Source organism: Rutilus rutilus, assembly GCF_951802725.1.
Source record: "Rutilus rutilus genome assembly, chromosome: 20".
In the NCBI taxonomy this organism is placed as follows: Eukaryota; Metazoa; Chordata; class Actinopteri; order Cypriniformes; family Leuciscidae; genus Rutilus; species Rutilus rutilus.
The window spans coordinates 10,309,738-10,331,277 of record NC_140225.1 but is presented as its reverse complement, the minus strand read 5'-3'; the positions used below and the strand labels follow the sequence as shown (position 1 = coordinate 10,331,277).

Here is a 21,540-nt window from a genome sequence, read left to right as displayed (position 1 = left end):
AACTTTTACTAGCATTGGGGATTTGTTGCTTTTTCCCGTTGTACCTGCTGTACCATTGTACGTACATACCTCAGGCCTCAGTGTTGTGTTTGCTTGCTCTTGAAGACAGAGGTCCTGCGACTGTCCGAAAGATAATCCTTTCAATATTTGTTTATACATTTATGTCATGTACACTTGGACAGACAGGTAGTAGCTTGACAATGCAAAAACCCACTGTAGCTTGAATATATCTGTGCATATTAATGTATTTATTATAATGGTGGATGACAGATGTTGTTGCAGCTGTGAATGGCGATCTTTTAAATCAATTGCCTGATCATTAGAATAGTGAACAACTAGTTACCGCCTAATTCATCATTCTCTCTCACAAGTTATGCTTTCACCCCACATCTTCACGGAAGTCTCTGTTTTCTCTCTCTTCTGGAACTGGGACTATCCTTCTCGACCCCCATCCGTTTCCCTTACACAAACTGTACCACTGCTTCGTTTCTCTTTTTCCCCTTGCTCTTTCTCTCTCTCACTCTCCCTCTCTGCGTCCTCCCTTGGCGCTCACTTGGGCGGGCAGCCGAATTCCTGTGGGGTATCCGGTTACCGGTTGCCGTGGAAACCAGTGGGAAGGCAGCTCCATTAATCATTTAGAGCGCGCTCGAAGTGGAGGTCAGCCTGATTGCAGCGGATAGGGTATCATCCCTGTGTCCCACCAGGGACCTCCTTGATTTGAATTAAAAAAGATTAAGCTCGCCCCCCCATGCACCCCTACCACCGTGGCCCACCATCATCATCGGCCCAGCCGTATCATGTGACCATGCTCCACGGAGCCACGCGGATTAAGAGATCGGAGCTGTGCGTTTGTTTTTCAGAGACTCGCTGAAACATTAGACGCGCACAGGTGTCTACAACAAGGAGTCCAGGAGCTTGTGTAAGAAACGGACAAAGACCGCGCGCACCCCTCCTGGGCTTTCTCGTCTTATCCTCCTATATTGTCTTTCTTCTTATCCTTCTTTTCTTATATTCTATCAGTTACTTGTTGGAAACTGGAAGCAATAACTCAGTTTTACTCTGCCACTGACATTTCCCTCTCTTTCAAGCCTATGAAATGGTGCATTTGTTGCAAAACCTTTTTATAACTTAATAGGAATATGATTTTTACGAGCGTGTAGGACAGCTGCCGCTGGCCAGGGAGAACCGAGGCAAGACGTGTGCGTGGGCGAAGTCAGTGTGACAGCTCTAGGGTCACAGTCTACCAAAGCCTGAAGCCTGTCTGGTTGGGGTTGGATCACCTTGTTGAAATGTAAAGAGCAGTGAAATGACCGAAAGCGTTAGTCCATGTGAAGTGGCCCTTGGGCCTCTGCTCGCTAGCCCCCTGTTCCCCAATGACGGCAGCATGAGTTTAGATTTACAGGGCCTCTGTGGGAACGACACGGAGAGCCATGAATCATCCAGGCTATGAAATAGTGGCACAGCCAGCTCCGCTGCAGTGGCTCCCAAAGGTGCCCGCCAAATTTACAGGCGCCTGTAGCACTTCAAAAACGTACCATAACTTAAATCCAGACGATTTTATCGTTCCGTAGAAGCAGAAAGGGAGATACGAGGAAGGTGAGGGGGGAAGATAGATGGGTTGGGGGAAAAGTACAACCTCCTTCATGTTAGTCAATTAAAATTCCAATGACAGCCACTTTCAGGAGTTTGGGATTCTGCATTCTGTAATAGAGCTTAAACTAATACTCATACGTAATGAGTACAAGCTGTGTTGCCTTGATAAGCTGAGGGATTTATCCTTGTATCCCAGTCATATGGGGCTAGCCCAGGAGAGTCATGTCAGTAAAATAAGAGCTCCAATGAGATTATTATCGGCTCTCCTTGTTAAAATTAATGATCTCGACACCTTGCTCGTCCAAGTTACAAGGAGTTTGGCTGGTACACCGCCTTGTTAATGTCCACTTTAATAAGTGTTTCGGTAGCACCAGCCTCACAGGGCTTGAACAGATGCTGGCCAGCAGGTCAAGCTGCTATGAAGAGACAGAAATCAGACAGGCAATGTGAAATAATGTCTGTGACTTATGACCTGTGTGAGAATTGTTCAATTTTCAGATTTATGCATTTATTTAAGTGAACATTAGTAAGATTGCAGATGCGATGTAACAGAAGTAGCGACATATTTTTCTTCCATATTGTGAAGTACATCCGAGTGCAACAGATTATCGAAAAAGAAAAAATGAAAGGAGGAGACTTGGTTTAATCCATCTGTTGTTGATTGGTCGAAGGCTGATCTGAATGTGAGCTTGCAGTCGATGTATTTGAGAGGACTAAATGATTGAAAAAAGTTTGGCACACATCACCACAGATAAGTCTGAATGCATGAATGAATTGTTCAGAATGTGATCAATTACATGCAATTAGAAAATAAATATGGCTAATTTTCATTTCATGCCGACTAATACACTAAAACTCTCTTTTTGTTTCAATCAAGTTGCAAATCTATTAAACCTTTTCCCCAAAAAACTTAGCATATATGCATGTAAAAAGTACCATTCAGAAACCATCATAATGTCTTCACGGCCTGCACAGTTAACACCATGTGTTTGAAAATTGATCACACTCCATTCTGAACCTCAGGATGTATAAAAATAGCCACATTTGGTTAGTTGGTTTTGCATCCTAACGATGTTCAAATTACATGAAGAGTACAAGTACTATAAAGTAGAGGAGGAAGATAAAGACCAATGAGAATGTTCTCTGCTAAGATCTGAGTTACTGTAGTTGAACATGTACTTTGCTTTGGAACATTGAAGATATATGACAAATATCCATATGAGCAGGAAAATCTTCTCCAGCCAGTGGAGGTGCCTTTTGAGAAGAGTGGAGCTTTCCTGAAGTTCATAAAGCATACAGAAGCTACTTCTGCTGTCTAGCCAGATAGTTCCTGCTGTCTATAGTAACATTGCATGTGATGGAAATAATTTTAGTTTTAGTTTTTGTTGTTTATTTTTACAATTTTCATTCAGCGTGAAATACACTACAGTGCATTCAGGATGTTTTGATGTGCTTATTCACATCCAGTTTTTTTTTTCCAGTAGTAAAAATACATTTCCTCAATTGATTCTTCATTGTCCCAGAACAATATTAATATTGTGTTCAATTGATGTATTTGTTACCAGCATCCTACTGTAATTTATGTTGATTAATTGTAGTAAAATGTTTTAGGCTATGTGATTAATTAAGACTTTGTGTTGAACTTGCATCAAGCCAGACACAGATGTCTTTTCTCAAACTATTGTAGTTGTTCGCTCCAGTATTTTGTTCCGTTGCAAGTCGAAGAATATTCTGTTGGTAATGAGGTCTACCGTTGCATTTATTTGCATATTTTTGAGAAATGTCCCTCTCAGTTGAGAAAAACGAACTAATATTTACTGATGTGTGCTACACGTGGAGTCATCACACCTGTCTGAGCCAGGCATGTTTGATATCTTGTTAAGCTGTTCTTTGTTGTGGATGGGACAGGTAGTGTCAAAGCGTTAGCTGACATTGGATGAGCAGCAGATGGCCTGTTATCTCTGTGAACTAGAACTCTGTTGCTCTGATCACTTTACAAATACTTCAGTCCACCCACTGAGTTGGTCACTCAAACTGAACATGAGCTGATAAGATAACATTTACCGCCAGACAAGCTGTAGGTTGACCCTTGTGTTGATTGAACTAGAGCAGCAATGGTAAAAAGAGATAAAGGGGGACCAAAAAGAGATTGAGAGTGTAGCTGCAGTGGAAAAATGTTTTTATAATTCGAACATCGAGATGTTCTGAATACTGTGAGCCGTTATTCATAATCTTTTTTTTTTTTTTTTTTTGAGTAGCCTAGTATGGGTTAGTTTATTTCAATAGTCCTCTTTAGACATTCTACTAACTATACAGTAATAACTTCACAACTGTCAACAAATTCATCATTTGCACCTACATGTCAACTAACTCATTAGAGTATTAGTAGACTGTTAGGTTACAGTTAGGGTTAGTAGAATAAGTTGGCATGTAGGTGCAAATGAATCAGTTAGTTGACATAGTTGCGTAACTAGTAACTTTTTACATAAGTAACTTTTCAAGCAGCCTGCATGTCAACTAACTCTCATTAGAGTATTAGTAGACTGTTAAACTCACTAGAGTTACACAGCTAGGGTTAGTAGAATAAGTTGACATGTAGGCTACTTGAAAAGTTACTTATAGTCAGTACTAGAAAGTCTGTTGAGGAGCTTAGAAATAAAGTGTTAGCAGATATTAAGCACACTCTACTAATACTCTAATGACTGCTAATGGGCATGTAGTTTCAAAATTACTTATAGTTAGAATGAATGAAAGTGAGGACTTAGTTTATGAGGACATCAGGCTGTGTTTCTGAAAACGTGATGTATGTTCTGGTCTTCATCTCCAATTTATTTGTTGAGTGCTATTAAAGACTAAGTAGAGGGGGAGGCTTGATTTTCTGAACAGGTTGATAAAAGACAGAGACCAGCCGAGCAGAAGGGAGAAGAGTGCTTTTTCTCAGCATTGTGGGGACATTCCCGTAGTTCAGCTTTAATTGAAATGAATTTAAACCGCACGAGCGACTAAGGAACAATGAGACATCTGTGTGTGTGTGTGCTTTTGTGATTCTGCGGTTAAAAACCACAACCAGGAGCAGGTCTGCTTCAGTGATCGCAGGTTGCTGTTACATAGATTCTAAAGCCATGTAGGTGTTGCCATACTTGTTTAACTGAGTCATCGAGACGTGATTCACAATTCACAAGCCGAGACAGAATGTGACGATAATGGCCAGCGGTTCCTGTGCTTGTGAAGTCTGTAGAGTAGATGTGTACGCTGTGTAAAAGATGGGTGGATGGGTAAAATCCGACTTGTTTTATGTCTTTGTGGTGGTCAAAACTATTTTTGATCCAGTGAACTCCTAGAGACCAGACTGAACGCTGATGACAGGCCCTAAAGCTACGACTGCTATTTATTACCGCTGTAGCATTTCAGCACTCTGGTAAAGTGAATGTGAGCAGGTAGAGCTCAAAAATGTATCATCCTTTGACTGATAAAACAACAGAGAGCAGAAACAGGGCGGCTATAAATCGCAGATTGATTCCAGACCTGGATTTTATAGTCCAACGGTTATAGAATATCTGGTCAGCGCGATTCTGCCGTGCCCCGTCTATTATCCAGATGACCAAGTCCCATAAACCGACTTTTCACGTAATACTTCATTCTTTCTTTCGTGACAGATTTTTTTTTTCTTTTCCAGGGTTTATCCTCTTTTTCCTTTGCTGTCCCTCTAGTGGGATCAATGTTCTGTATTGACTTAGGATTTTAAAATCCTGCCTTTTGTTGCATGGACTTTGCTTTTATTACAGGATGGGTCTCATTTTACCTATCAATCACTGAGATGTCACAACAGCTCTGAGCTCTTTAGCCTTCTCAGAGAGAGGGCAGGAGGAGGAACTCCTTTAGGCCAGGATCAAGACCAGACACAGAACATCGCTTTAGCTCTCTCTCTCACTTTTCCCTCTGCTCTCAGTTCATGTGAAATGTGCATTGCAGTGGCATTCGTATTGGTTGTCTGTTCCTATATTAGATGCTTGCTAAGTAAAATAATCGTTTTGATATAAATTTGCATCATTCAGGCCTTTTACGTGTGAAAGTTGTAAGTTGCAATAGTGAGTATTACGTGTCACAGAGTGTATAACTTCATCTCAATACATGTTTTTGGAATGAGATCCTATGAATTAAGTTGAGCTTTCACAAATTGAACTTGACTCGCCAATAAACCCCCCCTATTCTGCCGTCAGGTCGACTGCAGGACAAGCCCCTCTTGCCAATCAGGAGAGACTGATCTGACTTAGTGTTTTGCAAAAAACACAAACGGTGAAATTCATACTTCAACAATGTCAGCTTTCCTCCGCTTGCCTGTCACTCAACGGAAAAGGCCGCAAAGCTTCGGTTGCAGCCACTGAAAAAAATACAGATGCTCGAAAAGAAGATCCTGTGTCATTTCCTGTTCCTTCATTCACTTCCTGACCTTTTCTGTGATCGGCTCTATGTTGCTCGCCTTCCCACCCTGCGCCATCTGGTACTTCCTGTGCCCGGTGCTGGCTTGTTTGGTGTGGCGGTCGCCTCTGATAACCTGACGGAGCGAGTCGCTTGAGCTTTTTGCTGGGCAAGGTGCCAGCCTCCTCTCCACTGAACCTATGTTTGACCGAAAGCATGAGGGTGTTTTTTTTTTTATTTCTCTTGGAGGCCTCACTCAAAGGCCGGTTCTCACTCTGTCTAACCTGCACCGAGGCCTTTCGCAGCTCACAGAACAAGCCCTGACAGAACAAGCCCTTCTGTATGCAGAGAGTCTTGCAAAATGTTGTCTTTTTAAAATGTGCAAATCAAAGAAACAAAATAGATCCTGTCTTTAATAAATGCAGCATTGAAAGCTGTGGCGAATTTAAAAGGTGAAAAACAGGTGAAGGCCTGTCTTCATTAAATTAGTATTGACACACATAACCCTCCATTTACGCTTTTCTCAACTAAGTCAATGTCTTCCTTTCCTGTTCCAAGCAGTCCTGAATGATTGAATTAGTGACTAGATTAGACCGGACAAAAACTACAAATCTGCTGATCCAAAAGCACTTTAAATGCTTATTTCCAGAAAGGACACTTCAAAGAAACCACTATTTACTGCTCAATTCTTTATTTAAAAACAACAACAACAATAATAATAAATGTGCATTATTGCTGATTAAATAAAAAATGCTATTTGATTTGCCTTTTGACTTTTTTGGCTGTAATTTAACAATCCACATTGATTTGTTTTTTTTGTTTTTTTTTGATAATGGATCAGTTCTTGAGTCTAAAAATCTATTGTATAATTGGTGGTACTTACATTGTAAGCAGTGCAGGATTATTATTTTTTTTACACATATTTACATAATTGATAGTCCTATCTTGCTGCAATCAAATTGGTATTTTGAAGATGTAATCTCAAGGAAAATAAATGTAAGGCATATTAAATAAAGCACAAATTAGTACCCTTGTATCTATAGGCATTTACAAGCTCACGAAAACAGCACCAGGCCACGCAAATAACACCCTTGATGCTACAAATGCCCACGACTGCAATAAACACTCTTACGCCCCTTGAAAAGAACCGAGCATTAATGAGTTTGCCAAAGCGTCAAACTCCAATGTTGTGTTTGCTTTTCCGCTCCATCAGGGAATATAAAGTTTAAGGGCCTTTCGCTATCAGTGACCCAAGAAGAGGAGGCATTTGTTGAAGAAGTGGCTGTTTAATTGCGGAACTGCAAGGCTGTGCAGAAGGTTGCTAATGCGCCTCTGAACAATGACACCTTTGGAAGTACAGTTACAGGAGAACAAGGCCCCTAATTTATGTCAGCACTATTGCAGGGTTGAATTTATTGATGGTAATGCAAGCTGGTGAGATCTGCTTAAAAAGCCCCAAGGCCTCTTATTATACAACTTGTCTGTCTTTCACACTAACCTGAACTGTAACTGTAGAATCTTAGCTGACGTGAAGGACATATGGCATCCAAAGAAACCATTAGAAGGACAGTACCCCTCTCGCTCAGAGGAACGTTAATGAACCCCCCTTCCACTCTCATACTGTTGAAGTGTTGCTAAAGTTAGACTGTGCATTTTTATAAAAGGAACTGTGGAAGTCATTTGATGGAAAGTGAATGCTAATTTTCTGGTCGCTTAAGGATTATTATTCAAACACGGGGAGAGGAAATATCAGGATGGAACTGGAGAACAGGACGAATGCAGAAAGCATCTGGCCTGTAACCGAGAGGTCAGCTGGGAAAGCCACAGTCCCACATACACGGCTGGGTGTATATATATATTGTTTTAATGTGCAGGCCTGCACTCTGTCTGCATACACTTTTTTTTTTTTTTTTTTGGAAAAGTGATTTTTGTCAAGGGTTAAGATGAAGACGTGTTCTATAGGCATGTTGACTCTGAACCCCTTTGACCCTCTAAAAGACGCAAGAATGTACTAACTCTCAATAATTTCACCTTTGTGTTTTACTGCAGTGGTGGGAGAGGAACATCCAGCTTTATTGGCCATTAGAGGCCCTAAAATTTACCCAGTACCAGTCACTTTGCTCTTTGAATATTAAAGTTCCTCTCAGAACCTAATCAGGAAGCACTGGGCATCCATTTCATATATTCGTATCACATTAGAGGTCAACCTCATCGTGACTGTGAGGTTATCGCAACAAATACAGACATGTCGATACCAGTATTGGTTATAGCTTGTAATCTGCCGACTCAACAGTTCTGTGAGGTGTAACTTACTACAGGCACTGCAATCAAAGCCATAGTGTCTCTAGAGGACAATATTGATATTTTGTATATAGTATCCACACAAGTGTAAAAGCCATATACTGTTAAATGGATAGATCACCCAAAAATGAAAATTAATTCATCATTTACTCACCCTTGTGTTGTTCGATACATCCTTGGAAAAGATATTTTAAGGAACATTTTAACTGTTTTTGTCCATACAATAAAAGTCAATGGGGTTTAAAACAACACTGGACCCCACTGAGTTTCATTATGTGGACCGATTTTATATTCTACAGAAACAAGAAAGTCACTGAAGTTTTGGAATGACTTGAGAGTGAGTAAAGGATGACCGAATTTACATTTTTGGGTGAACTATCCCTATGGCCTAGGCTTCTGAACTCTCTGCTGTAACTGTACATCTCCTCTAGTGCAGACCAAACCTTCCCCCATTCTTCACAGGACGCCAGGAAGCCTCTGAACAGCTGCTTAGACACTTGTCTGAACTGAGTTACTGCAAGGTGCCTTTCTTTCTGCTTTTATTGATAATATTACTGTAGTTGATGTAAATATGGCTTTGGCGTAGTGTCTTTATATCAGCGTGGGCCACGGCTGGCCGGCAGACCAAAATCATGACCCCCGTTCCTCTCTCCCTCAGGTGAGGCTCAGGCAGGGGTCTGCAGGAAGCCATAAGCATGCTGGGCAACAATAAATATCCAAATGCTCCCCTTTCATTTTTTTATATGCTTGTAGTTGATACTCGGTCATAGCTTCATACAAGAACATAAATAACTCCACAGGCTTTATCTTGAAGGGCTAGTTCACCCCAAAATGAAAAAAGTCATAATTTACCCACCCTCAAGTTGTTCCAAACTTGGATGAATTTCTTTCTTCTGCTGAACATAAAAGAAAAATGTTTTGTTGATGGGACCCATTGACTTCCATAGTATTTTTCCAGCAACTGTTTGGTTATCAACATTATTCAAAATATCATCTTTTGTGTTCTGCAGAAGAAAGAAAGTTTACATTCAGGTTTGAATACAGGTATTTTTTAAATACAGGTTTTACGTTTAAATACAGGTTTGGAACAACTTGAGGGTGAGTAAAAGATGACAAATTGGTGAACTACCCCTTTAATTAATCATTTAGGAATTTTTCACACAGTGAGGATTTTTGTGTGTGTGACATAAATAATATAGATAAAATAAATCATTTTACTTGAGATAAATTGTACAGGCATTATTAAATCTTACTTGAAATTAATTTGGAATGTCATATTCAAATTAGACATTTGTTGCTCTTTTTCACAACTTTCTCAAATGCCTCTCTTTAGTGGAGGATCACAAAATTATTACAATTATGTTAAATTATCAAAATGGTTTCATTTTATTTTGATGGTCCCTTTGACACATTCTATTGACTACTGTATAAGTAACGTTGCACCTACATGTCTACTAACCCTCATTAGAGTACAGACTCAGAGTAGGGTTAGAATAAGTTGACATGTACTTGCAAAGTTACTTAAAGTCAGTAGAATGTCTGTTGGAGGATCATCACAATAAAGAGTTCGAGTATAGACTGTCTGCTTAATATCTGCTGAGTTAGTTGACATATAGTTGCAAAGTTACTTATTGTCAACAGAATGTTCAAAAGGGACCGTCAAAATAAAGTGTTGCTATTAAAATAAATTCTAATGGGGGTAAATAGAGAATATATTATGTGTAAGGCTGCTGTTCACTCTCTCTTCTGTAGCATATACAGACACTTCTTTCTTGCAGTGCACCATCTTACAACCATCAAGCCTTTTATCTGCCCTGACCTGCGGGTGTAAAGTCCTCTTTAATGCGTGACTGCTGAGGACACTTGTCCAAACGTCTGCTTCAGCTGCCATGAATTATGATGGCAAAGTTGTTGTTGTCCTGCACAGTATCTGTGCTACTGTGCTTAGTAATGCACGGCTGCATTGTGCAATGAACAATGTAGCTGCTTCCTCTTTATGATATTTACAGTTTGAATTGGTTGGATTAAGTTGCCATCTGATCAAAATGGAGGAAAACAGGCATTTTTATGAAATCTGTCACCAACGTTTGACATTTTTCTGCGCATTTTTCTGCGCATTTTTGCTGCATTTTGCGCATTCACAGTTGTGTAGTCTGCTTGGTCTGAAATGTGCATTTATTCTAAATTTGATAGAAATCAAATAGAAATCATCAGTGAAATCAGTGATTTTTTTTTTCCAGGTTGTGCTTGCAAAATAACTAACAAAGAGGGCAGTATAGTTACACAGTCTGTGTACCAACCACTAGCAAATGTCTTCATTTTAGCACATGGATGAAATTAACAGTTTCCATATAAACCATGGTAATATTTATCACATTAACAATATAAACGATCCAACAAGACATTGTGTCTATCGTGTACCAGTTTTGCTTTATTATGGAGATTAAAAAGACTGTATGTATTTGGTTTATGTCTATACAGTTTTGTGAAATATAGTCTTAAGATTTTACATTTTCAGATTAAAAAATAAAAAATAAAATAAAACCTTTGATAAAGATAAAACCTTTGCACAAGAAAATATTTTGTAAAGTTGTAATCAAATGATTCCAGACGGTTCCAGTTAGGTCTAGTTTGGGGAAAATTATAACTGTAAGTGACTGAAACATTACAGACTGACTTTCTCCTCTGGAATGGACACATGTAGCCATCCATCAGCTCTGTGTATTTGAGGGTATATGTGCATGAGTCTGTGGGTGGCCTGGACTGATGGTAATATTGCAATTTGTAATCAGTTGACAGTAATTCCACTGTCCCCAAGGAGACGCTTCTCCAGCACATCCACATACACACACACACACACACATTGGGTTTCCATGTTTTATGGGGATTTTCCTAGACATAATGATTTTTATTCTGTACAAACTGTATATTGTTTCTCATAACCCTACACCTAAACACAACCCTCACAGAGAACTTTCTGCATTTTTACATTTTCAGAAAACATCATTCTGTAAGATTTATAAGCGGGTTTTCCTCAAGGGGATCAAAAAATATTCCCACACAAGGTCAAAAATGTCTGGTATTACTGTACTTGTGGGGACATTTCACACAACCCAGAACGTAGGGTTTACTAGGACCACACACACACCTACAGCCAAAAGACATACTTGTGAAAACTACACCTGATTGATATTATTATAAGCAAATGCAAACACTGAAGTAGGCTTGTATGTTTTGTATATTTAGACAGGCTGGATGTATCCTTTTTAAAATATATACTGTATATTTAGTAGGCGTAAAATAGTAGGTGTGTTCTATTTAATATTTTTTTAGGAATAAATACATGCATACATGTTGTTGCATATAATGTTATGGTGTGTTTAAAAATATTATCAGACTTTTTCCATTATATTAGATTAAGTTGTCTTTCATGCAATGTAATCAGAGATATTTAATTGATTTAACTAAGTGTGTTTATTCTGACACACTTTACTTTAACATTGGCATATATTTTTAAAAGCATAGAGTATTTCAACAGTTCATTCAGTTCTATATTCAGACACTGGTGGCTTTAATAAACAAATAGTGTTATATTTAATTTTTTAAACCCTAAATTATTTTCTGAACGTTTTTTTTTTTTTTTTTTTTTTTTGCTGACGTCATGGAAAATAAAAACGCACATTAAGAATGTTTAAAAGAAAGTTTGTCATTATTATAGTCCCATATGCTTTATTGCCTCGGAGAGCTTTATTGTGCTCTTGTCTCTCTTATATTTTCATGTATATGTATTATATTAATTAACAACCAGGTTGTGGTAAGTGATAAAAGATGTAGGCATAGGTTAAAGTAATGCCATAACACACAAGAAATGCATGAAATACTTGCATATCCTGTTTTGCACCTATTTTGTCTACAAGTGCAAACCAGCAGCCATCAGACCTTTCTTTCAGTGATCTTGGTGTTGATAGAAACCTGGAGAAGTGTGAAACATGGAAAAACTGAGGCAAGTAATATGAACATATGTTCATACTCTTCAAAAGCAGTTATATTCAAACTGGGCAAAAAAAAAATTTCTCTGGAAAAAGCCTCCTCTCTCAGCATCAACCAACAGCCACTTTTCAAAGGTCAAGTTCTGTCAAAACTCACTGATCACACTTAGTTTACCATTTTATTAAATATATTTTCCAGTCATTTGTTATATCACATTTTCCAAGACAGAGATGCATATATGAAGTTAAAAATAACTATCAATTAAATTCTATGACCATTAATTTAAATGGTGCATATGCTGAATCTATGAGTCTTGTTACTGCAATAGTGAGGCAGTAATAAAATGCAAATAACATCAATCACATTGTAAATGTTCTATCATAGACAAAGATTAGCATTTTACAGGCGTTTCCTTAACCTGAAAGTCTGTTAAATCGTAGTCATGTACCGAGAGCCAACGATATGTAAACGTTTGTACACACATCTAACCAAAATGCAAACAGTTGCCATGTAATCTTTGCAATATGTGATTTCATATTGCCACCTTTGAGTAATTCTACAAATACAGCAGTTTTTATACTATAAACAGGCAAAAATACTTTATTATAGTTACAGAAAATGTATATATAATTGCCATGTCTGGGTAAATTCATTAAGCACAAGCCATAATTGAATTAAATGCATTTGGAAAAATAGCCAACATTGGAAAAACATGATACACCTTCACATAAGGTATAAGGATCACACCATCCAGCACAACATTAATGTATGTCACCTTCTGTCTTACCTCTACAATTCATGAGACAACTTACTTTTATGCATTCAGCTGTTATTTTTTTTATTATATAAATTCAGTCATGTAGTCCATTGTAAATCGCAGAATGTAACTTTCTGATTGTTTTAGTAATCACAGTAATGTTACAGTAAGCATGGTCCTTAGGGACCTCTGTAACCAATGCACACTTCTAACACTTCATAACAGCAATATTAATACTGATATCAGGTAGCCTAGCATATGATGTATTAAATATTAAACTATCATACTTCATACCACAATGTTTAAAAAAAAGCTTCAGAAAATGTATGTTTTTGCACGCACACAGCCCAAGCAGTGAGATTCCTCAAATACTTTTCTATTCATTTTCTGTAATTCATCTTTATAAAACTATAAATGACAAATTATTGACTAAAGGGTCATTTTTTTCTTTCTTAAATACTCTCCTACAATATCGATCGAAATGTCAGCATTGAATTGACCTGTTTTGACCTGATTTGTTGTTTTTGTTCCATCTAAAGATTAGCTGCCTAGCTATTTATTTCACTTGTATGCTCCAGTAATTATATAATTTACATTCAGATGATTTTAATATGATTAAACACTTGTATGCATTAATGCTTATGCTAATTTCTCCGCTGCCGTTCTCATTATTTTATCATGTATGATTTCTGCTATTTTCATAACGAATTAAGCTTGATATTATTTTGAGCTAATCTTTCATTTGTATCTCTGCATTCTTGAGTTGAGAGACTGGCGCAACTGGCGTTTCAAACTAATCAGAGAGACAACCAATGCCACCGCTCAGACGCGCGCACGACACAGTCTCCTGGGGGAACACAATCACAATAAGTTGTGCACCGATAAACCAGACAAATTTCTAATAGTTCCAATTCAAGGCAAAAGCTAATTAAGTGTACAGGAACAGCCAAAAATGGTCAAATGTGTTGCATACATCACCAATAATCCGTTACGCCTCCAAGCCCGCATTTGAAGAAACGCACTTGTTGCATAGATGGCAACATCATCGTTCTTATTAAGGATCTCATCGGTCTACAATAGAAAATTATCTGGAGCATATACTAAATTTCGTTACCAACCGAATAAAATGTAGGCTACATTAATTGTGAGAGTTTTAATATTTTTAATAGGAGGTGTGCGCTGTAATACATTTATGTTTCGATTTATGTTTTGGGCTTTGTCTCGAACTTTGATAAAATACTAATATTTATCTATTTTCGAAATCTAGTAATCATCTCCAAACTGAAAATTACTGGCAAGTAAAATGTGCTGTAGTACTTAACAGTATAGTTACGCAATCGTTTTTTTGTGCATTAATGCATTGTGGTCATCAAATGCAAGTTCAAAATGATTATGTTCCATACACACAACCTTAAGCATTATAATTTAAAAGGGTAAACAAAGAAAATATCTTTCTTTACAAACAGCAAAAAATGGATCAGAGGTATAAAACAAGTAGCCTACATACAATTCTGAAAACATAAGAGACATTGTGTGTGCACTTGTTTTAGTCACTCACTATATTGTATCAAATAGGCCTATAAATTCTCTCGTTATGTGTGTTTAGAAGTAGGCTACATTGGAAAGTGTTACTGTGCTTCCTGTCTCGTGATTGATTGCATTACGCACACTTAGCCTATATCGACTAGCTGTTTTTTATTATTAGACTATTATTAGACTATTATTAGATGCAACTAATGTATCTATTCGCGCTGAAACGTTATTTCAATATTTAATTACGACGGGTGTCTTGTTTTTCTTCCACCGAACCGCACATTGACACCACAAGTCTGGGTTTAATTCTTTCTATTCCCGCTTAACATGACATGTCTGAAAGAATGTAACTCATCAGGTCTTGTGGTGCAAGCCACGGAGCAGCCGCGCACTGCCGCCACCCTGCGCTTTCCAGAGAGGAAAAAACATCTTGCAATAATCAGTCCAATTAGTGGAGGTCGCGGCTGCGCGCTCTCCGGTTAGCTGTGGGAGGTTGTCAAAACAGGGGGCGGCTATTAGACGAAACGCGATCCCCATTCATCAGCATTGTAATAATCACCATGCAGACGAGCAGCGCAGGTCCTTCGAAGTTCTGATCAAAATGATCCGTGGAAACAAGCCGTTTACAAACAGTGTCAAGGCGAGACGAGTACCTTGATTTGGCCTGTCAGTGACATCCCCCCCCCCCCCCCCCCCCACACACACACAGAAAGCATCCAAAATCCTTTCAGTGTGTGTTTTCCATTGCTTCACTGTACTGTTTTAGTTTAATCACAAATGTCACAAATAGAAAAGATTGGTAAAATACCTCAATTTGTGACTATCTCTGAATAAGATCACTATAGCCTTGGGTGTTAAAGTGTATTTTATAGATTATCATTTTATGTAAATCAGCATTAATTGGTGGAAATAGTCTTAAATTCGCTGTCATCAACAATCATCAACAATATATTGGTAATAGTTTCAGTGTCCAGGGAATGATCCGCATGTAAGGATATCAAAGTAGCATAAGAAATGTTTCCTCACAGCAAAGTGCAACTTAGGCGCTTTGCATTCATATCAATTTCCAAGGGCAGTGGCTGTCTCCGAGGTTGGCATTAATAGCTTTGCTTTTATTTTATTTATTTACTTATCATAAGATCAACAACAGTAATTTACACTAATTGCGTACAATTCAACATTAAACATTTTAGCTGTAATCTGAGAGTAGATTTTGGGATTGTTGTCGTTTATGTTAATTATATGGCTAATTCTATATTTTATATTTTGTGTAATAATAACAATAATAATTGTTGTTGTTAAAAAAAATCTTGATTTAGGGCCTATCAGGTCACAATAATGTATTCAAAGTGCGTCACAAACATTGATTACTTGTTTATCATTTATTCGTCCGAACTTGCATCGAACGTGCAGTATAGATATTACGAACCAGTGTAGCTTGCGACTCTATTACGCAAAATTGCCAGTTAAAAGGTTTGATGGGAACTTTAGCATTGTAATCTTTCCACGATAGAATGTTAAAGCGTTGACGTGTTTTGAATAAGTTCTGAAGTCTTTTTCACTCACAAGCCACATCACAGGCCTTCACTGCACCAGTGCAGTATAAAACTGCAAAGACAGTAGACCTTAAACGAAGCAATTTTCTCTCTCTCTCTCTTATAACAAGGCATGTCTCAACAGTGTCAGCTTTTTTATTTCATGTAATATATGATTTTGCTTAACTTTCTTGTGGCCTCAAGAATCTTTGAGTTGAAATCAGAGTGTTCCTGATGAAAGCAGAACTTTGTTTCTGTGCCACGGTACACGGTGAGTTAAAGTTCAGTCAACAGACATCGACTGATGATATGCCAATAATGGTGTGAGTAACAGATAGGCACCATTAAAAGATGCGCCTCTCTCTCTCGGAGCTGTGATACATTCGCTAAATATGTTTTAAGAAAAACAATGTTCTATAGCCTTGGTTCAAGTATACATATAATGTACATGAACATCTTATACTTCGATTAACTTTAGTCAACAGCATTTTCAATAAATCTAAATTGTCTTACCGGCACAATCGTCCCTCGCAGTGTTTCCTATCCCTATGATCGTTGTTCATTCTAACGTGTATCCTTGAAACCCGCTCTATACTTAAAAACGCCCTCCAACCCTGTTCAACTCTAGTCCATAATGCCTGGCATCCACGCGTGTGCACATGGAGAAACATACCCCCCTGTTTATCTTCAACAACTGCTAAATAATGCATAACACGGGACAACTAGTCCGATTAAGCTACTGAATTGCAAACTAAATAGATAAATGTAGGCCGGACGTGTTTGCAAAAATATTGTGTCATATTGTGATTTTCTTTTATTACATTTGATAGCAGTAATGATAATGTCCTGCAAAAGAATTAGAGGGACTTTGTGAATGATTTCTGAGAGTTCCCCAAACGTTTAAATAGTTTTGGTGTGATCGCCTAGTTACAAAGTAAAAGGTTTGCATAGGCAGGGTAAATTGTCTGCTTATGATCACTCACTTATGGACTCCGGGTTCTTGGTTTGGAAAGCATCTGGAGCGCAATCCTGCTCTGACACTCTCATCTCAACTGCTGCTGCCTCACTACCTCACAGATCAGCGCTCTTTGGTTGCTAGAAGTGTCTGTCAAACCCCCGCTTTAAAAAAAAAACCCCTAATATACAGGGAAAATCGAGGCTATATTTCGATGTCGGTGGGCGGGCTCAAAATGAAGGGAATAATCTGTCAGCCAGCCCAAGGAGCCACCTCAAAGCATATCAGGTTACTTTGAATGACAGCGTAACCATGGCAAATAATTTGACTAAAACTATTGTCTTATCCTCATCATCCCCGGGTCAGATAACCAACCAATCACAGTTCACATAATCGCTTTTCTTGCCAGCTTAGAATAATATTATTAAAACAAGAGAGCGAGGTCTTTCTTCGGGAGTGCGTTATGCTGAAACGACATAGAAGAGGTGTCGAGAGACTCGCGCAGGAGGAACAACTTTCTTTCGTGTGCTTTAGATGGATATACGGTGTATTATGCTTGCTTGAACGGATCTAAAGTTTTGTGCCTCTCTTCGCCAGGAGTGGGATTTGATTTCGTCTACTCGAGAAGTCGTCCGAAAATTTTTGCCTCCAAAGGGTTTACTTTAAATCTGTTGAAGAACTGTCGCTGTCATCGGTAAAATAGACATAAGTAGAGAAAGTGGACGTTTATTCGTGACAAACCATGTCTATGCTTCCAACATTCGGCTTTACGCAAGAGCAAGTGGCGTGCGTCTGCGAGGTCCTTCAGCAGGGTGGAAACATTGAACGTCTCGGGCGCTTTTTGTGGTCTCTGCCGGCTTGCGAACATCTCCACAAGAACGAGAGTGTGCTCAAAGCGAAAGCTGTGGTCGCTTTTCATAGGGGAAATTTCAGAGAGCTTTATAAGATTCTCGAGAGCCACCAATTCTCTCCGCACAACCATCCGAAGTTGCAGCAGCTGTGGCTCAAAGCGCATTATGTCGAGGCTGAGAAGCTCCGGGGCCGCCCTCTTGGGGCTGTTGGGAAATACCGCGTCCGAAGAAAGTTTCCGCTCCCTCGCTCCATTTGGGACGGCGAGGAGACAAGTTACTGCTTTAAAGAAAAGAGCAGGAGTGTGCTGCGGGAATGGTACACTCATAACCCCTACCCTTCCCCGCGGGAGAAGAGGGAACTAGCAGAGGCAACGGGGCTAACAACGACACAAGTCAGTAACTGGTTTAAAAACAGACGTCAACGCGACCGAGCAGCGGAAGCTAAAGAACGGTACGGGTCTATGGTCTGCAGCTAAATAACTGTTTATTATTACTATGTGTTTAAACGTAATTAGAAAGCATTATTTGCATGGAATGCATTCATTCATGCCGTGAAATTAAGCCAGAGGTGAGTAGCTATAATATAAGAAACTTGCATAAAAGAAAATTCCCCTTAGATCGATAGACACACAGTCAAATGTCATTTGTTCTCTAGTTCTGTTAATGTCACTTTATATAGTTATTTATCAATAGCCTACTATTTTTCACAATATAGGCCTACTTTTCTTAAACGACATTTTTAGGCTATATCCTTTTCTAAAAAAAATGACACAAAACCCGTAGTGTGTGTATTATGGTGTAATTAACTTTAGGGGAAATCGTCCATTTTTAATTAATTGGAATGTTCTTCGAATTGTAAGAGTTATCTGTACGTAGATTCTTGTTTAGAATGTGTGCAGTTGCAATCTCCTTCTTAACGGGTGTCTTGTTTCACCCGCAGGCGAAGTAGTCAAGTTGAAACCACATTGTAAACCATTAAAAAATATCTCATACGTTTCCCGATTCTTTATCCTTAATTAATATTTAATGAAAGAACCTTTATTTGACAAGTTGTGATTGAAAATCAGTAGCGGATACGGTTCTTAACCTAGACGATTTAAACCGTATTAATAAATGATTAGGGCCTATCCTGCATTAGCTCGATAATATGCTTGAACGTTTTTTATTGTAAATTATTAATATCGACACGAATGAGAACAAATGATTGATAAAGACACATACACACAAATGTACACCAATCGTTTATGCCCTATATTTGTGTCAAGGATATAGCCTAATTCATGGGCACATACTTTTTAAAAATGTCCTTTTATTTGATTTTATTGATTTTAAGATGCTTTTTCCTAACACATATTTACAAAAATATTTCACACCTACATAACCAACCCGCTGTCTTCAACTTATAATAATATGAATTGTTGTTTTAGAATTAAACGAATTTACGAATTAGCCTATGAATTTTTTTTATATTATTATTATAAGAAGAAAAAGATGTTAACCACATAGGCCTATGTTAATGTTTGTTTGTTTGTTTGTTATTACTCCTGCAATGTCAGAGATATACATTTTAATTATAGCTTCATACAAAAAAAATTAATAAAAAAAGTTGCTGCCTTAAATTAAGTACAATGAACTGGGATGTTTAAGTAATTTCAACTTAAATTACATTAAACTGACTTAAACAATTAGCTGAATCTTGTATAACTTGTAAAAAAGTTGAACATTGCTGAACTTATTTTTATTAAATTAAAGCAATGTAAAAACACATGTTGTCATAACTTATTGATCATATCATTTTTTACAGTGTATAGTTTTGAATACTAAAGCTCTTACCCTAACTCTACATTTTCATTTTCACAGAGAGAATAATGAGAACTCGAACACAAACAGTCACAACCCATTAACGTCTTCCATGAATGGAAATAAGACTATTTTAGGAAGCTCGGACGACGATAAAACGCCGTCTGGTACCCCAGATCACACCTCGTCAAGCCCGGCCTTGCTCCTCACGTCAAACTCCGGACTTCAGTCCCTCCACGGCCTCGCACCTCCACCTGGTCCCAGCGCCATCCCAGTGCCTAGTGCTGATTCCGTGCATCACCACCACCATTCATTACACGACACTATACTGAACCCTATGTCATCAAACTTGGTCGACCTTGGCTCTTAAACATGTGGACCCTTTCAAAAGGACGCTTGTACGTGAACGTTTAGCGTAAACATCTCAAGACACGTATAAAACAAAAACAAAAGAGACAAGCAATGGACAAAGAGAGTTATGGATGTTTGTCGGCTGACCTACTTGCAAAGCTGATATGGAGGGCCTTGATAGAGGTATTTTTCTAGAATGTAATGCCATGATCTATTGTTAATAAACATGATAAAAACGTCTTAATCGTTGATATCAACATTATTTGATATCGTTATTAATTTAGATTGCAATTGACCCAGGAATCCTCAGTCGCATATTCCGTTTGTTTACATTTTAAAAATGTTTTAAAGGCCATTCATCGTTTCATTTGAATGGGATTTCGTTTAATGCAATGCTTTAATACCAACGACTATGGGGCATCTCTTCGTTTTTATTTGTATGTTACTTTTGGAAAGCGACTGCATGTAACCTTTGGGATCAATAAACAATAAACTCCAAACTCATCATATAGTTTCATTCATATACCCTTAACAATAAAATCAGATGCATTTACCGAGCAAAGTAAATGTTTGAATTGTTTTGTTTTAGCCTACATGCTGTGCAATGGTTTGTTTAGCAGGTGTCCAGATTTGATCGTGAAACACTGTTTACTTTGACATGCATTTGGTCACTTGGTGGTATCGAAAGTTAAACTAGTTTTAAATTGTGATCTTGATTCAATCTTATCATTAGACTTTTGGAAGTTATAGTTTTTTGACGTTATAACAGTTTATGCGATGATGGTAAACAAATATAAAGTCAAAGTATATTTGACCACTGTGCACTGATAGTAGGCTATAGCTTACTAGCTTTCAAACTTTGAAGTGTATATATATTGGACTAAATCCTTTATGCCTTGTTTGTTATGTCCAATTTTCGACAAACCACAAATACAAGCGCAGCCTGAATGATTTTAATACTTTTTCAGTGTTCAGAAATTTCAGTGTGTTTCTATAGCTAATCTGATATTCAGATATTATTTCACTGTACTCCATAGTATCCATATTACAAATACATAAATACTCCAATGCCGCACATTTACACAGAATGCTCCTTCTTTTAATGAACATTTTATTCCTACACTGTAAAAAAAAAAAAAAAAAAAAAATCTAAAGATAGATAGATTATATATTTTCTTGCTTTTATTATTATTATTATTAATATTATTTAGTCAGTGAAAGATTTAGTGGGTCATTCAGTTGCAGTTTGTGAAAGTGAAAGTCATTCAATTGAATGTGAATCTAAATTATCTTAAAGTTTAATGACTTTTATCGACGTACTTTCACAACATCAAAATGTTTTGCAATGCCATAACACGAACCGCTCAACATTTAGATGTAATATCAATCAATATTAACACTCTAACCAGTTCTTCTGAGGTCTACAAGTACGCAATAGGTAATATAACCAAACAG

The 21,540-nt window shown here is 37.9% G+C and overlaps 1 protein-coding gene and 1 long non-coding RNA gene across 2 annotated transcripts in view; one reads left to right on the top strand and one right to left on the bottom strand.

Annotated features, from left to right (window-relative positions):
* The window catches only part of LOC311279848, a 33,362-nt gene extending 16,659 nt beyond the window's left edge, over positions 1 to 16,703 (bottom strand). The window contains exon 1 of the long non-coding RNA XR_014625592.1: positions 16,642 to 16,703. This is a non-coding gene — a long non-coding RNA (uncharacterized lncRNA). The remainder of the gene's footprint in view (positions 1 to 16,641) is intronic.
* Positions 16,704 to 17,354: 651 nt separating this feature from the next.
* six2a (SIX homeobox 2a) lies at positions 17,355 to 21,211 on the top strand. The gene is made up of 2 exons (XM_084391617.1): positions 17,355 to 18,385; positions 19,795 to 21,211. The coding sequence occupies exons 1-2, from the start codon at positions 17,826 to 17,828 to the stop codon at positions 20,102 to 20,104; spliced, it is 870 nt and encodes a 289-aa protein (XP_084247743.1). The 5' UTR covers positions 17,355 to 17,825; the 3' UTR covers positions 20,105 to 21,211.
* Positions 21,212 to 21,540: the final 329 nt, after the last annotated feature.

Bases quoted from the DNA above. Each gene is read 5' to 3' on its own strand.
- six2a (XM_084391617.1), top strand. From the start codon at position 17,826: ATGTCTATGCTTCCAACATTCGGCTTTACGCAAGAGCAAGTGGCGTGC. The intron at 18,386-19,794 runs GTACGGGTCTAT...TCATTTTCACAG, and splicing joins GCAGCGGAAGCTAAAGAACG to AGAGAATAATGAGAACTCGA.